Raw genomic sequence first — 18,268 nt, 5'->3', positions numbered from 1 at the left:
ATTTTATTATTGTTTTTATTCTTAAGGGATTATTATCAGGTTTGTTGAGTAAGGAAACTTACCCAAGGTTTCGCCCCGTCGGGAATCAAACCCAGATCTCTAACTTGCTTGAGGGCCTGATTTGAGGAAAGTGTAAATGAATAGTGAGTAGGACCCACATGTATTGTTTTCATGACTCATGTGCTCTCATACAGCATAATTTAGTACAGATAAGATATTAGGTTTTTGCTAAACCCTTTGTAACCTATTTAAATGTAATAAAAAATACTCAAATTTGAAAAGGAAACGTAAAAAACTAACATATACACTAGAACGTTTGAATTTCAACCAGGGGATTGTTGCCCAGGACATTGGGAGAAACTCCCTTCTCTTTTACAATAATTCCATGGGATCCTTAATGTCTCCCCGAAGAGAAAGATGGGGCCTCGATTTAATGTCTCATCTGAAGGACGACACCTTCGCCAATGCAGCACACCCCTAGCGTTGTATTGGTGTCAGAATAGGTGATATGAGTTCCACATATGGGGCTGGAACCCACAACCTTCTGACTCAGGAGTGAGAATGCTACCTCTGAGCCAGGCTGACACACAGAATTGGTAAACAGAGAGTAAATGGGAATTAATGCCCAAGGAAGGATGCTGCTGGCATTAATGGTGTGGCTTATTAATCCTTCTTCCTCTTTGTTTGGTTAGGAACCTTCTGGACATGGACACCTTCTCCAAATCTGATCCTGGTAAGTGCCACAATTCCTGTCACAACCATCGGTTCAAAGGTCACGTGCAGCTTCTTTTTGCAAGTGGTTTCTGGCAGACGATCGAAGGCATGGGCTACTTCTGTGCTGAAGGTGCCTTCGTTTCTATGACACTGACACTCCATATACAGTGCATCGCAAGGTGTTGTTTGCCATGCATAACATCCCCACCCACCTATATTTAGTACTTGTGTGTGATGGGCTGGTGTCAGTTAGTGGGCTGACCAGTTCCCATGCTAAGAAGAAAAAATGGTCAATTTTCCAGATCTTTGGATCACCACAACATCACTTCCTGCTTGCTGCATTGTGTAAAGTAGGATGTGCAGTTTGACAGAAATCTCATGATTCGGAAATCTGATTTTTTCGTTAAGATGATTGTCTTGTAGAATATTAGGTTAGTTGTGTTGCAAAGCAGGAAGTGATGTCTACAGTGACCAAATGACCCGGAAGTTGGCCATTTTTGCATGAAAAGCCAGTGGGTAGCGAGTGAGCAGACTGCACGCATAAGCAATGAAAACTGGTCATATGGAACACACTGTGTGTTACTGGGTATAACACTCTGATACATAAATAGCAACACATTGTGTGTTACTGGGTATTACATGCTGGTACATGTACAATAATCCTTACATTTGGTATTGCACCTTTCACGTGAGGAAGCCAACCCAAAACCAGATATACTGTAAAGTGATGTGACTGTGTGTGTTTTGTGGGCGAACATCTATGTACAATCACATATATAATATATTGCATAATAACACACTGCGTTAGTGGGTATAGCACTGTATGTTATACAATAACACACTGTGTTATTGGCTATAACACTATATTATATAATAACACATTTTGTGTTATTGGCTATAACACTGTATATTATATAATAACACACTGTGTGTTACTGGCTATAAAACTGTGATTTATGTAATAACAAATCGTGTGTTACTGGTTGTAACACTATATTATATCGGGTGACCAAAAAGTCATGATAACTATCCTATTATCTTAAAAAATATATCATAATTTCTTTAAGACGTATTAGACATTGTAATGGTATCACAACTTTTTGGTCACCCTGTATATTATACAGTAACACACCATGTGTTACTGGCTATAACATTGTGTATTATATAACAGCAAGCGTGTGTTACTGGTTATAACACTTTAGAATATAATAACACACTGCGTGTTATTGGGTGCAACAGTCATGTGAAGGTGGGGCATGAGTTATTCCTGACAGGACAATGGTTAAATCTGGGACAAGTTTTACAGCATAACCATGTGCAGAGTGAAGCAGTGCTGTTAATTAAGGAGCCACTTTGAGCTGAAGAAAAACGGCGTGATAGAAACAGAACTGTATTAGAAAATGAGCAGAGAGCCCAGCAGCATGAGGAGGGAACTGAGCGAGGTGGAACAGTGAGAATTCTGTTAAGGAATTTGTTGAGAGTGGGAATTCAGTGCAGAGGGGGAAAGAGTTGATAATTATAAAATATATAAAGTTATATTAAAATAATAAAAAACATGTCTGAGCATATGGCAGGGCAGCTGAGACCAGTTGCAGTTGCATGCACAATGTGTGCCATGTGGGACCTCCAGGATGCTTTGTGTGCCCTGGACAAATACGTGTGTAGCAAATGCCTCAAGCTGCTTGAGCTTGAGTTCAGGGTTTCTGAGCATGAGGAGAGGCTGGTGTCACTACATAGCATACAGGAGGGTGAAGAGTTCATGGATTGAATGTTTCAGGAGGTGGCCACCCCACAGCCACAGAGGGTTCAGAAGGAGAGTGAGTGGGTGACCACCAGGCATGGTAGGAAGAAGGGACGGGCAGTGCAGAACTCCCCTGAGAGTGTGGCACTCACAAACCGGTTCTCTATACTGAATAGCGGTGAGGGTGATGACACCTCTGGGGAGGGGAGTCAAAACCCAATGGATGCACAGGGGGACACAGGAAAAAGTGTCAATGCAATATAATCAAATAGAATATAGAAACTACAGAGGAGAACTGAAAAAGGAAATAAGAGGGGCAAAGAGATTGTATGAGAAACATAAAAGGGAACCCTAAAGTATTTTATAAGCATATAAAGAATAAAAGGTTAGTCAAAGGTAAGGTGGGTCCAGTTAGGGACCAAAGAGGAAATCTTCTTGTGGAGGCAGGGGGTATGGGTGATGTACTGAATGAGTACTTTGCATCTGTCTTCACAAAAGAGGAGGATGCAGCCAATGCCACAGTACCAGGGGAGAGAAATTGGATAAGAATAAACTGAGAGGAGGTACTAAAAAGGTTGTCAGTGCTCAAGGTACACAAGTCACCCAGTCTGGATGGGATGCATTCTAGGTTTCTGAGGGAAGTAAGGGTGGAAATAATGGAGTCTCTGGCACAATCTTTCAATCCTCCTTGGACACTGGAGGGTTGCAAATGTTTCTCTCCTGTACAAAAAGGAACAGAAAGATAAACCTGGGAAATACACGCCCGTCAACCTAACGTCAATAGTGGGGAATCTTCTAGAGACTATAATCTGGGACAAAATACATTTTCACTTAGAAAAATATGGGTTAATAAAGGGCAGCCAACACGGATTTGTTAAAGGCAAATCATGCGTAACAAATCTGATAGAGTTTTTTCATGAAGTAACGGAAAGGGTGGATGAAGATAGTGCAGTTGATGTCCTTTATATGGATTTTCAAAAGGCGTTTGATAAAGTGCCACATAAGAGACTTGTAAACAAAATAGAAGCCCACGGTATTAAAGGGAAAGTGGCAGCGGATACAGAACTGTCTGGGAGACAGAGAGAAGTGGTGAACGGTGTTTTTTCTGACTGGAGGGAATTGTGCAGTGGTGTCCCCCAGGGTCAGTATTGGGACTACTGCTGTTTTGATCTACATAAATGACCTGGACTTGGGTGTAAGGAGTACATTTCCCAAGTTTGCAGATGATACTAAGCTAGGAAAAGTAGTAAACAGTGTGGAGGATAGTAGCAAACTGTAAATGGACATGGACAGACTGGTAAAATGGGCAGACACGTGGCAGATGAAGTTTAATGTAGAGAAATGCAAAGTGATGCATTTGGGAAAACGAGGAGAGGCAATATAAGCTGATGGTACAATCTTAAAGGGGGTGAGGGAACAGAGAGACCTGGGGGTCCATATAAGTAAATATTTGAAGGTGTAAGGACAGGTAGATAAAGCTGTTAAAAAAGCATATGGGTTACAAGGCTATATAAATAGGGGCATAGTATACAGAAGTCAGGAGGTTATGATGATCCTTTATAAAACACTGGTTAGGCTTCAGCGAGAGACTGTGTTCAGTTCCGGGCCCCACACTTTAGGAAGGATGTCAAGGCATTGGAGAGAGAGCAAAGAAGATTTACCAGGATGGTACCAGGAATGAGAGAATTCAGTTATCAGGAGAGGCGAGAGAAGCTAGGATTATTCTCCTTGGAGCAGAGAAGGTTAAGAGACTTAATAGAAGTTTTCAAAATTATGAGTGGATTCGGTAGGGTGAACAAGGAGAAACTATTTCCACTGGCGGTTGGGTCGGAGGGCACCAATTTAAAATAGTTGTTAAAAGAAACAGAGGAGAGGTGCGGAGAAATATTTTCACACAGCGAGTTGTGCATTGCCTTTCGGGTGATGGAAGCGATAACAACTTTTAAGTGAGAAGTAGATAATTATTTGGGGAGAACAGGTTTGCAGGGCTATGGGGAGAGATTGGGGGAGTGGGATTGATTTGGATAGCTGTTTTCAAAGACACGATGGGCCGAATGACCTCCTTCTGTGCTGTATAATTCTATGATTCTATGAAAAGCACTCATAGGCTTTTAATATGGATTCTTCAAACAGCAAGCCAACACTCAAAACAAAAATATTTGTGATAAACATTTAAGTTCTGATGTTTCATGGGCTTTCATTATCCAATCCAAGACCTAAAATGACACCTAATCTCAGCCTGTAAGAGTCTTTAAACAGTAACCTATTTGCCTACAAAGACACAGTCAAACTAATATTCTGTGAAATACTTGAGGTGGTTCTTCCAAATGCAAGGCTTTAATTATACTGTCTTAAAATTGAAAACGGTGCAGACCAGTTGTTCATTTGGCTCTTCATCCGCAAGATAATTTCTAAGAACTGCAGAAAACTGACTTCCAAATAAGAACTGAAATCTCCACAATTCTTTGCAATCTTCAGTGTTTCACTTTCTATCTTAATGTGAATGCTGTTAATTAAGGGAGAACATGTTGTGATGGCTATGCAAGTTCACTGTGAAAATTCCACCTGTTAATTTAAGGCTGTAATGTACTGCTGCCGTTGCTCGTCTTCTTAAATGGAGCTGATCAGTGATAATAATAAAAAATCCTAGCATTTGATCTAGCACCTTATCACATGTTGAGCTGTCACAAAGCTCCGCAGAATATATTGTAAAGTGGATTGAATGTGTATTTTGTGGGCGAAATGTGGCAGCCAATTGCGCACACAATGTCCCACAAACGTGGATTGAGTGACCAAATTATTATTATTATTTTTGGAGGATTAATTACCCTGGGAAAACGATCTGCCGATATGCTACTCACTGATAGGTAAAACAGAAGGGTAAGGAAACCTGCCTAAAGCTTTGCCCGGCCTGGAAATTGAACAAGGGTTCTCTTGTTTGTGAGGCATGCGCGCTAACCACTACACTACAGGATTCCATGAGTACTTATACTTTCCATAATGTTGTACTTGTTGACTCCAGTGCCTGGACCCTCACATCCCCTGTGACTGACACCAAGTGTGATGATATTCACTACAGGAAACCTGAGATCTGAGCCACTGTCACACACGGAGGTGCACCATCTCCTGTTCCTAGCCCCTTTAAGAGCTGAATGCACAAGACAGATTTGGACTTCTTCCCATCTATAAACTCTTTACAGCTGTTGCTAAAGTGAGGGTGATGTTGCCTAGTGATGGAAAGGCAACCTCAAGAAGATTACAAATCTCTTCAATACCAAGCTTCCATCCTAATAATGCTGACAGCATCAGCATCCAAGGCTGCACTCTCCACCTCTCAAAGCCAGTCAGGAACCTTGGTGTTCTGTTCGACCCTGAGCCGTCCTTTCTCCCTCATATCTGCGCCGCAACTGGCACCGCCTTCCATCACCTCTGGAATATCACCAGACTACGGCACTACCTCACCCCTCACGCTGTTGAAACTCTGCTCCACGCCTTTATCACCTCAAGGCTGGACTATGGGAACTCTCTCCTCGCCGGCCTTCCCGGCACCTCCCTCCACAAGCTGCAGGTCATCCAGAACTCTGCAGCTCGTGTACTGTCCCGCACCAGGCTTCGGGACCACATCACTCCCACCCTCGCTCGCCTCCACTGGCTCTCCATCCCCCAGAGGATCGAATTCAGGATCCTCATCCTCACCTACAAGGCCATTCACGGCCTCGCTTCCTCCTACCTCTCTGATCTACTATCCCCCTATCTACCTGCCCGTACCCTCCGTTCCTCTGTCTCCGGTCCACTCCACATCCCCCGCCCCAACCGCCCTACCATCGGTGGCCGGGCCTTCAGCCTCTCAGCCTCTAGGCTCTGGAACTCTATCCCCCAGTGCCTTCGCCTTGCCTCCTCCCTTTCCTCCTTCAAGGCCGGTCTCAAGACCTTTTTCTTTGACCGTGCCTTCAGCTCCCCTCTCAACTCTCTACCCCCTCCTCGCTCCCTCCCTTCCCTCACCCTGACCATTACCCCCAGCTCGGGTCCTTACCCAACTGTACAGCGCCTTGGGACGTCTTCCCGACGTGAAAGGCGCTCTATAAATGGAATCTTGTTGTTGTTGTTGTAAAGTCAAAAATGGAAGCAGCGGGGGAAGTAAACAGTGAAGAGAATCGCACACCTAACTACAGTTATTGACGGGTTGCAGATAGCTTGAGATTTGGCTGGTCTGAATACCCAGCCTCTCTCCGTCACCGTTCACAAGGGACTTTCTCAGCCTGGGAACTGAAAAACTCCAACGGGTCCTAGGCACTGAAATCCTTCAAAACAATGTCTGTACTATTATTTGCCCTCAGTTACACCTTTCATAAGATCACAAGCTTGGTTTGGATAAAGAAAACCCTTTGGCGCATTTCATCCCTCCAGAACACCCACCCTGCCCTCCCTCCCAGCACAGCATCAAGTTAACTTTTTAAATTAGTGCAGGATCCTGGTATCAAACACCTCACCTTTTAGTTACCCAACAAAATAATCATAGATATAACAAACTAGCGTAGATTTATGTCACAAGTCAAGAAATATTCAATCAAGAAACATTTATTTTGTTGGCCAGCCAAAGAGGATGACAACCACTGTTCTACTGGTTTCGAATATCTTAAAGTGTTGATCTGGGTTTACTTTTCCAATCCCATTTAAAATGTTATACAACTCAATGAGGTCCCCTCTGAGACATTTGCTCTCAAGACTGAAGAGCTCCAGCTTGTTTAGGCGTTACTCATAGCTCATTCCTCTAAGAATGCCTTTGTTGTGGTTGTAGTATTTGTGGTACTTGGGACATCCTCCTGACATGAAAGGCCCTATATAATGTAATTTTGTATTGTATTGTCTGTAATGCTACACCAGCTAATAAATCGAGAGCAGTTGTGGGGCCACAGATGGAGAGAGGACAGTAAAAAAAAAGGGCCAGTGAATGTTGAGAGACTGAGCTCAGAAATGTGTGATAACATGGAGAGTGTTTCAGCCACTTGCCCTCTGCACTCAGTGCCCAATGGCAGACCCTGAACCCAAATCATATACAGAGTTTGAGAAGTTGGATGTCAACTTCTTCAACCTAGTGGCTGAGCTCCAAGGATGGGCTCAGCAAAGCAACACTTTTGATGCAAGACTAGCTTCTCATTGGCTGAGCTTGCTGCCTTGATGGAGTTTGAAAAGATGAACACCTCGGAGCTGAGAAGCAATTGATGTTGCAAGAACCAACTTCCTCAGATGTCCAGCTGATGCTCCTCACCTGCTTTGAAACCAATACCTGCTTGGTACGATTCTGGCTTCTCATCTCCTGATTTTCTTAGCTGTCAGCCACCGGATGATCATTACACTCAGTACAGATCAAGCACTCCAGGATGCTAGTCTGCGTGAGGAGCGCTATATAAATGCAAGTTGTTGGTGCTGCTGTTGTTGTACAGAACACTGAGGATACAATATGACTGAGCAACAACGATAACAACATTACATTTGTATAGTGCTTTGCAAGTCGGGAGGACGTCCCAAGGCGCTGGACAGTCAGAGTACACATCTAATGTAAATTCCCCCGAACAAAACTCTTACTCTTAAAGCGCAACTTCCAGAATCCACCCCCCACCACCATTTGTCTCACAGGCTACGATTAGGTAGAACTTTTCCCAAATAGCTATAGTATTTAGAATTGTGGCTGAGTTGTGACTGGTTTGTCAGGGTGTGTTTTACCCTCAGTGATCTTTCCTCTCATTTCATTTGGTAAAGAGAAAGTTCTATAGTACTGCTAGTTAAAAAAAACTTTGAAATCTATTTTTTGATTTATTTTAATTTTCTTTTAAAAATGCAGTCACTGAGGGGTAGGTTTAGCGTCCAGAACCATCAAGTGAAGTACCTGATTGTGTCCTCATCACAGATTATATTCCAACTGAGGAGTTTGTTCCCACTTACCTATCTCAGCCGTGCATCCTACTACACCAAGGCCTGTGCTTGAGAGTCAACATGAACATGTCCATTTACACCTCTGTACATTCCTCTGCTTTTCTGAACCACCCACTCCTACCCCCCACCCCCCAGACCACCACCCCTCTCTCCCTAACCCTCAGACCATCCGTGGCATCCCTCCTCCTATCTTTCTAAGTTTTGTGTGTTTTCTTTCCAGTGGTCGTCCTCTTTATCCAAGGGATTGGCAGCAAGGAATGGCGGGAGGTGAGTGACCAGCAATCAGCTTTACATGCATTACATTTGAATAGCTTTTAAGGCAGCAAAAAAAATTGGACTTGGTTTATGGGTCATCATCGTGTGTTAGACTGACTCAGTGGTAGCACTCTCTCTTCTGGGCCAGAAGGTTGTTGATTCGAGCCACACGTCAGGACTTGGAATCATATAGTCTAACCAGGAAGGTCCAATTTGTGGCCCATGGGCTGATTTAATCTGACCCCCCATCCGCATCAGATTATTAGTGGAAAAAACAGCGTAGGTTAAATACAGCCTCTATCTTAGGACTGTGAAGCTCTATTCAATATATTTTCAAGCCCACATCAGGACTTTCAACTCACAGACTGACACTCCAATACAGTGTTATGGGAGCTCTGGATTGTCGTAGATACCGTCCGTCAGATGAAACATTAAACTGAGATCCTGTCTGCCTTTTGAGATAGATGTTAAAGATTCCATGGCAATACCCGAAAAGAGAAAGGAGTTTGTGGTTTACATACTGCAATTCAGTGACATTCAATTTCATTAATTTGTGAGGTTTGGAAATATGAATTCATTAAATAATGGTTGTCAGTCTGTGCGCTGTAAGAGCCTGGCACATTCATTATTATCAATAATTCTGCGTGGCAGCTTAATGAAGTCCGTTATCTACAAAAATAACCCTGGCTTAAATCAATCATCTCATAATTCTCTTTCATGTGCCTGTGTTTAGCCACTTTGGTCCAAATGGGTAATGAACAACAATGTGGTCCCTTCCATACTGGATAAGGCTATGAGAGCACCCATCTGTTCTGTTTTCAGTACAAAGCTGGTCTTTCTGGTGGGATAGTTCTGTAGATAGATTCAGCGAGAACTGTGTTTAACTCTAGATCTAGTAACTCAGAAACTATATCTTACATCGGTGGTGGCCAACCTATGGCCCTAAATGGAAATTGGTGTGCAGATGTTTAAACGTTCAAGGCTTTTACAAGTGGTTTGGGGTTAGTTTTTCTGGGGAGAGTCTGCATTCAAATGTTGACCTTTTCTGTAGGTTCTTTCTCCACTGACAAGCCTGTGGTGGTCTGAGGACAGCTATGAAGGATCGCTCACGACAGTGAAGCAAAGATCACCCACATCTCCTCTTTGGACGATAGGCTATAGAATGGGCTTGATGGGCTGTTATGTCCAGGCTGCATTTTCCAGCCAGTATGGAGCTCCAGAGCTGATACACACTCGAGTGTCTTTCTGTTTTATTTGCAGTGTATAAGTTACAGTAAAGTTGTCTCCTGCCTGATCCGCCCTACCATCGGTGGCCGGGCTTTCAGCCTCTCTGCCCCCACACTCTGGAACTCCATCCCACGGTCCCTTCACCTCACTTCCTCCCTCGCATTCTTCAAGGACAGTCACAAGACCCTTCTCTTCGACTGTGCCTTTGGTCTCCCTCCCACCTCTCTGCCTTCCCTCACCCCTACATCACCCCTCCCCAAGCTCAGGTCCCGACAGCTGACTGTTCAAAATGTAATTTTGTTGTTGTTGTCTAACCAGGGATTTTGCAAAATCCATGTAATTTTCAGTAAAATTGTGAAACCATGAAATCACTGCAATTAGGAGTCAAAAAGTGACATTTCATTCACTGATGAGTCAAAGGTTCATTTATTAAAATAAGTGAGGTTTCTATGATACCGGAACTTACCTTTTCGTTTTGCTTTGAATCATTCACAACTCTGCTCACCATTCAAAAATAAATTCCTCCCCTTATATTGCTATGTTTGCTTGTGTTGGCCTAACATCTTGATCACCACCAATAGAAGTGATTTATACACTGGATAGTGAGCTTGCTGGTTATGCGCCAGAAGAAGGACCAGCTGAAAAACACTCCACCTCAAGTAAAACCGTCACAGAAGCTTCGATCCCACCACTGAGTGACAGTGATGGGGCTACACACACTGCCGAACCCATTCCTTGATCAGCTGGCACTTCTGCAACACAACCCAGTTCAATTGAGGTCACGACACACCCACTACCAGTGCTTCTGTTTCTCCAGTCTCCAATGCCCCAGATCCACGCAGCTTAGCCCTGTAGTCTCCATGCTCTCGACGATAGAGATGTCCAGTAATCCTCTGTACAGGCTCCTATTTCACAGGCCCTGGAGATCGCATGACCCAGATCAGAAAGCAAAGCGCTGCTGCACAAATGGCACAAGTAGCCCAGGCAGGGAGGATGGTAAAGCTGAGTTGGCTGGATCTCCAAGTGCTACACCTAGAGACAACGTGGCTCTCCCCATCCTAGCAGTGTACAGGGGTAGAGGGGATCCCAGGAACATTTAGACAAGATAGCAGTGAAGGCCGGCATCCTGAGGGGTCACTATTCCAGGAACCAATTTGACCTCTGCCCCCCGTGAATACTGCAGACAGCTCTGGTCACTGTGACGTAGCGGGTGCCCAGGCCACAGAGATGGTGCAGAGGCTGATCCCCAGTGTTAGAGAAATGAGCAATAATTAAACAAGCTCAGCTTCTTCAATCTTGTGAGTAGACAACTTAGAGGGACCTCACAGAGGTCTATAACAATTTAAATGGGATTGAAAAAGTAAATCCTGATCAATACTTTAGGATGCACCGAGACAATAAAACAGAGGATACAGGTTTAGAATTGCAAAGGACAATTTCTGGATGGCCACCAGGGAGTTTTTCAATATGCAGAGGGTAATTAACGACTGGAACAGGGTTGCCAGGAAGAATGGCTAAGGGCATGACAATGGACTCATTTAAAAACCATCTTGATGCTGTGATGGAGTGAATGTTCTCATTGGATGAAATCAGATGGGCTGAAGGGCCTTCTTTTACCAAACCAATGTTCTGATCTTGTAATGGAATGAATTACCACACAAGAATATTGAACTTTGTTATTGTAATTTAGATCAGAGTATTACAAATCTGCAGTGTGCTTTAATATTTCCCATGTTTTTAAGGGAAGGTGTCTCTCTCCAGGAGGATTTATCTTCAATTTAACATTAGAATTATGGACAGTTGCCACTCAACAACCTGCATTTGGTTCATTTGTCATGGAAGCAATGTGGTGGCAAGGTACTATGCGAGAGGTATGAGATGTAAAGACAGAGAAATGAAACATAAAGAGAGAGAAGAGACATAATGAGAAAGAGGTATTGGAGACAAAGAGACAGAGAGAGTTGTAAGACGTACAATAGGAGACATTGACACCAAATTCCATGGCTCCGAATTCTCCTACAAATAATTTTTGATTCAAATCAATTCATCTAATTGATTTGTTGTCCCAGCAGGGAACCACCTGTCTCCGTTAGGTCAGTCCTGTCTGAACTCTGCAATTCTTGTCCTCTCAGCAACAAGCTCCATGAACCAATCACCCCCATCCTCGCCCGGTTTCATTGGTCCCTCTTTCCCTGGACGATCAAGTTTAAAATTCTTGTACTCACCCTTTAAAGCCCTCTGTCCTACCTCTGGGACTTTCTAAAATGCTACCAATGTATCCGCTCCCTCTGCTGGTCTGCTCCATGTCCCCTGCCCTGCCTGCTCCACCATTGGAGGTCAGGCCTTTAGCCTTTCTGCCCCCATCCTCTGGAACTCCATCCTTTGCACCTTCCCTCGTGCATAGGTTTGTCACCTCCCGCCTAGATTACTCAACTGCACTCCTCGCCTGTCTCCCCAGCTCCACTATTCAAAAGATCCAGCTCATTCAGAACTCTGCTGCCCGTATACTGATCCAGACCAAACTCTGTATCAACATATCACCAGTTCTGGCCAGGCTCCGCTGGCTCCCCATCCGAACAGATCAATTTCAAGATCCTCACTCTCATGTTCAAATCTACTCACTCCCTGGTACCTCCCTTCCTCTCCGACTTCATCACTCCCCAATCCATCACCCGGTGCCTCCACTTGACTGGCACTGGCCCGTCCCTCTCAACCTCAGCCCACCATCGGAGGTCGCACTTTCAGCCACTATGTCCCAAAACCCTGGAACACTCACCCTCAGTCTCTCCACCTTGCCCCCTCTCTCCCCTTTTTCAAGTCCAACCTGAAAACCTTCCTCTTTGACCGTGCTTACGGTCACCTCCCCTCCCTATATGAATCCAATTTGCTGTTGTTCTTGCTGTTTTGCTTAAAAGTCATTGTTAACTAATGGGCACTTCATAGAATCATAGAAATATTCAACACAGAAGGAGGTCATTTGGCCCACCATGTCTGTGCTGGCTCTTTGAAAGAGCTGTCCAACTTAATCCCACTCCCCCGCGCTCTCCCCTTAGATCTGCAAATTTGTCCTCCCCAAATATTTATCTACTTTGTTCTTGAAAGTTGTTATCAAATTGGTTTCCACCACCCTTACAAGCAAAGAATTCCAGACTAAACAACTCGCTGTGTGAAAAAAAAATTCTCAACTCCACTCTGGTTCTTTGGCAACTATTTTAAATCTGTGTCCTCTGGTTACCGACCCACCCACCAGTGGAAACAGTTTCTCCCTGTTCACCCCTCATAATTTTGAACACCTCTATTAAATCTCCCCTTAACCTTCTCTGCTCCAAGGAGAATAATCCTAGCTTCTCCAGCCTCTCCTGATAACTGAAGTCCCTCATTCCTGGTACCATCCTGGTAAATCTCCTTTGCACCCTCTCCAAGGCCTTGACATCCTTCCTAAAGTGTGATGCCCAGAACTAATACATATTACTTCAGGGCATTATTGTTCATTGTGTTTACTCAGCCAAATACACCCAGATTGCTTTCCTGAATGTATATACAGATTTTTAAGCAGTACAATTATACAGTAAGCTCTCCTTTACTTCCGACAAGCATTAGGATGTAAATAGAATGAAATGAGATATAACAAGATATAAGTCCTGTATTCTGTAGCTCATTGGTTAGAGTGCTTGCCTTGCAAGCAAGAGACGTGGGTTCGATTCCCACCAGGGTGCGACATTGGGCAAGTTTCTTTACTCCATACTCCTCTGTTTATCTAGCAGAAAGTAGGAATCCGGTTGTTAGTCGATTGGGGGAATGATTTTCTGGGGGTAATAATTCCTTCAAAAAGATTTATTTCTTAAAAATCCATGGCTGTGGGACACTACTGTGCGCAATTGGCTGCCATGTTTCGCCCTCAAAATATACAGTCAATTCACTCTACAGTATATTCTGTAAAGTGCTTTGAGATGTCTCAAAGATGTGATAAGACACTATATCAAATGCAAGGATTATTGTTATAAGGAAAAGAGAGATGTGAGTTGAAAAGAGTGGGAGAGACCTGATACTTAAAGAGGAGTGAAAGAATGAGATGTAAAGAGAGAGGGTGGGCTTGAGCTCATAGTCCTCTGACCCAGTGACAAGAGTGCCACCAACTGAGCCCAACTGAAACTACAAGACATGAGAAGTAGAGAAATAGACATGGGATGGGAGAAAGTGAGAATAAGAGAGACATGAAATGGAGAGAATGAGAGAGAGATAGACATAATATGGAGGGAGAGAGAAATAAGATGGGAAAGAGAGAGAAAGAGTTGAGGTAGGATAGAAAAAGAGACAGGAGATGTAGAGAGGAGCTCGGGAAAGACTAGACAGAAATGAGATGGGGAAATAGAGAGACATAAGGGGGGTTAAAGGGAATAAAAGCTGTATCTTTATGCAAATGTGTTTAATGTTAATGTAGTTAAGGTTATTGTTTGTTAAAGTTAATGTAGTTAATGTGTCCGTACTTGAGTGTAGAAGGATTACAGCTTACAGAGGATAGAGGTCAGATTCTGGGTTGGGAGTCCAACAGTGATAGAGTTTGATTGTGATAGAGTCTGACTGTGATAGATGAGTGCTGCTGGTTGTGAGAGGTCCTTTCATTTTCTTTTACCTCTTTGTTGACGTCTACGAGCAGCGCTGGTCCCGTTGTGTCTCCAGCCCATCCCGGGCAGGGCAAAATCTTAGGCAAGTTTCCTTACCCCACATGCCTCTGTTTACCTAGAAGTAAGTAGGAACCGGTAATTAGTCAATTGCCGATTGCTTTTCTGGTGGTAATAATCCCTTCAAAAAATAAAAAATTTGGTCACTCAATCCACGACTGTTTGTGGGACACTGCTGTGCGCAATTGGCTGCCATGTTTCACCCACAAAACACACAATCACTACACTTTACAGTGATGCGCTTTGAGATGTCTCGAAGACATGATAATGCGGCATATCAAATGCAAGATTTATTATTATTATCACACCGACTGCTCATTTTCTATTTGATTAAGAGTTGAACCCTGTCATTCACCTGTTGGCTTGAGATGCAGAATGCTGAAAAATAACTCATCTCTTTCCTTTAATCTTCAATAACCAGCTTATGGCAATATAATAGTAAGCAATAAAGCTGAGCAGCTTTGGTTTGTCTGGTGTTCAGTGGGGTGATGGATCAAGCGGTAGTATTTCTGATTTTTGCAATGATCTGAATAAACATCAAAGCTTTTATAAATAATGTGCCTGGCAGGGCTGTGTGAGACAGAGAAAGCCTTTCAGTTCCAAGACAGACACACATCAGAATGTGAGAAAAGCTTGAAGTAGAAGCTCGTAAAGATTTCACTTCACCTCCCCGGCTGTTCAACCAGACTTTGAGGCTCTTGTTTCTACGAAGCCACAACTCACCACAAGTGGCTGGACTGTGAGGATTCACTCTAGTTATCATGCTTTGGTTACCTTAACACACTTTAAAATCTCTAAACTACTTTGAAAAAGCTTGGCTTAATCATTAGTGCTTTTGACTCTGAGTCAGAAGGCTGTGGGTTCAATCCGCCCATCAGGACTTGGAACTCATATAGTTTAGGCTGATGCTGTAATGCAGTGTTGGGAGATTCCAATGATAGAGGTGCCATCTTTTGGATGAGACGTTAACCCCGGGTGCATCTGCCTATCAGCTGGATGTTAAAGATCCCATGGCACTATTCAAAAAGAGTAGGGAGTTTCATTCTTGGTGTTTTGGTCGACAATCCCCCAAATAAAATTGGTCATTCACTCCATGACTGTTTGTGAGACATGCTGTGTGCAAATTAGTTGCTGTGTTCGCCTACATAATACACAGTCACTTCACAATAAATCCTTTGAAGCAGTCTATGACTCCCTCCTGACGTGAAAGATGCTGTGTTAAATGTACATATTCTCATTGTAATGGGAGAAGCCAGAGAGAGAGAGAGTAATGTCCCTTTCCTTTATTCTATCAGCACGCTTTTTCCAATGGCTTCATCAAGTGAATTTCACACATACAGAAAACAATTTACACCCAACACATGAGTCGAATGACCTCCTGCTGTTTGTGTCACAGATTTCTCTTGTCTCTGCCCTTAAATCCTGAACTTGACAGCACTGTCACGTCAAAAGGAATCCCTGGAGGAGAAGCAATCTTACAAGAGAGGTTTGGATGAAGACAGCATTTCACCCTTTCAGAATTTCCATCCCTCTGTTTTGCCATTACAGCGTCCAGCTGTTTAATAAATCAAACCAGGTTTCTGGCATCAACCACCGTTCCTAGTGCCTTTCTGTGTAAAGAAATACTTCCTAGTGTCTGTCCTAAACATAACCTCCTCCCAGTGAACCTGTGGCCTCTTGTCCTGTTGCCTTGCCATATCTGAAAGTCTTGTTCTAAGTTTACTCCAGCCAGTTAAACAGTGAATAACCCTCACCCTGCTGAATACACAGTATTCTGTGCAGTGAGATGGGGTGACTGTGCGGTTACACTGCAGTTAGACAGTGAGCGAGGCTATATATTACTACTCTCTTTGCATACAGCATAAATTACAGTTAGATAATAAACTGAGCAGGCACTCAAGTAATAATGTACAAAAAGCCTTTGAGCATACATTACCATCCGAGCACAATCTGGACCTTTTCTTAATTCTCAAGATGCAGGTATTAACTTCCCACATTCCCATGGAAATAACATTGGCTACAGTTCCTGTGGCTCTCATTCAAAACTATAATGGGAGTGATGGTGTGACCAGGGAATGTACATTAATGCAGTATATGGTTTTAAAAATAAACTTAGTTCCTCTCTCTGCCAATATCAGGGCCATTCTTGAAACTTTTACTCCATTGTGTGGAGGTACGTGCAGACCAGGACTCCCTGATATGAAAGCACTATATCAAATGTAAGGATTATTGTATTATTCATGATGTGCAATTTACTGTTCGAATTCTCGCCAGCCCACGGGAACGCAGCATTGGGATAGTTAGGCTCGCACTAAATGTCTCCGGTTACCAGAAAGACTCTGCGCTAGTGCCATCCAGATTCCTTATTCAAGAAATCCTGCAATTTAACTTATCTTCTCCCCAAGTGAATCTTACATCTTTGATTCCCCTTTCCCCCTTTCCTCCCTGATCCAGCCTGCCCTGTTCTTCAGGTGAACAATAAAGATCCGATGACTGATACCAGTAGAGCAGGACATTTCTCGCTGTGTCATGGCCAATAATCCTCTTGATAAGCTGGTAATTCACAGCTGTTTGTGAGACCTTTCTGAACCTATGATGGCTGCCCCATTTGCCAACAAAACAGTTATCAAACCTTAAGATGACAAGATTATATAAATATGCAAGTTCTTTCTCTAGTTCACTTCTTGACCAGCACACCTCAGGACTTCAGAACACATGACCCACCCCCCAGCTCCTCGTTGATCCCTTTCCAACACAGTTTATCAACACTAAAGGGTTCTCATACACATCCTTACATTTAATATATCCAAGTGCTTTGAGACATTTTGATTTAATAACACCTATAAACATCAAAATGTCTTAATGCACTTCACAGGATTTACTTAAATGTGCAATTGAAGCCAATGGGCAATTTGTACACAGCAATGTTCCACCAACAGCTATGGAGTGAATGGTTAATTTCACCTTAAAAATTGTTGACCAAGAAATCAGGAGAAACTCCCTGCTCTTTTGGGATAGCACCACGGAATTGTTACCGTCCACCTGAACAGTTTGTTAATGTCTCATCCAGAAGGCAAACTCCAAGAATCCAGCGCATTCCGAGTATTGGAGTGTCAGTTTGGACCGTAGGCTCAAAGTCCCAAGTAGGGGTTGAACCCATAAACCTTCTGACCCAGAGGTGAGAGTGCTGCCACTGTGCCAGGCGGACACCTTTCTTCAAAGTGCTGTATGTAAGATGGAATGTGAAACTCAACTATGTTGGACGTTGTCCAATAAAAATAATTATAATAATCCTTGCATTTGATATAGCGCCTTATCATGTCTTCGAGATGTCTCAAAGCGCTTCACAGAATACATTGTACAGTGAATTGATTGTATATTTTGTGGTGAAACATGGCAGTCAATTGCGCACAGCAGTGTCCCACAAACAGTCGTGGATTGAAATGACCAGTTCATTATTCTTTTTAAGCAATTATTACCCCCAGAAAAGTGATCCACCAATCGACTAACAACCTACTTACTGCTTTGTAAACAGAGGCGTGTGGAGTAAGGGAACTTGTCTAATGACCCACCCTGGTTGGAATCGAACCCACACCTCTCGCTTGTGAGGCGAGTGCTCTAACCAATGTCTAACAGGAGTCCACAAGTGTCTTATCACATCGTCAAAATGACTCAAAGTGCTTCACAGGATATACTGTAAAGTGGAGTGACTATG

At 43.3% G+C, this 18,268-nt stretch overlaps 1 protein-coding gene across 1 annotated transcript in view; it reads left to right on the top strand.

The window, feature by feature from the left end:
• Window positions 1-696: 696 nt before the first annotated feature.
• The window catches only part of LOC103176602 (copine-9), a 113,740-nt gene continuing 96,168 nt past the window's right edge, over window positions 697-18,268 (top strand). The window contains exons 1-2 of the mRNA XM_007890245.2: window positions 697-733; window positions 8,610-8,656. Coding sequence (XP_007888436.1) covers window positions 706-733; window positions 8,610-8,656 — 75 coding nt within the window. The 5' untranslated portion in view covers window positions 697-705. The remainder of the gene's footprint in view (window positions 734-8,609; window positions 8,657-18,268) is intronic.

Source organism: Callorhinchus milii, unplaced genomic scaffold (genome assembly GCF_018977255.1).
Source record: "Callorhinchus milii isolate IMCB2004 unplaced genomic scaffold, IMCB_Cmil_1.0 Scaffold12, whole genome shotgun sequence".
Classification (NCBI taxonomy): Eukaryota; Metazoa; Chordata; class Chondrichthyes; order Chimaeriformes; family Callorhinchidae; genus Callorhinchus; species Callorhinchus milii.
Note: the sequence above shows the minus strand (reverse complement) of the source record. Positions and strands in the feature narration are given on the sequence as shown.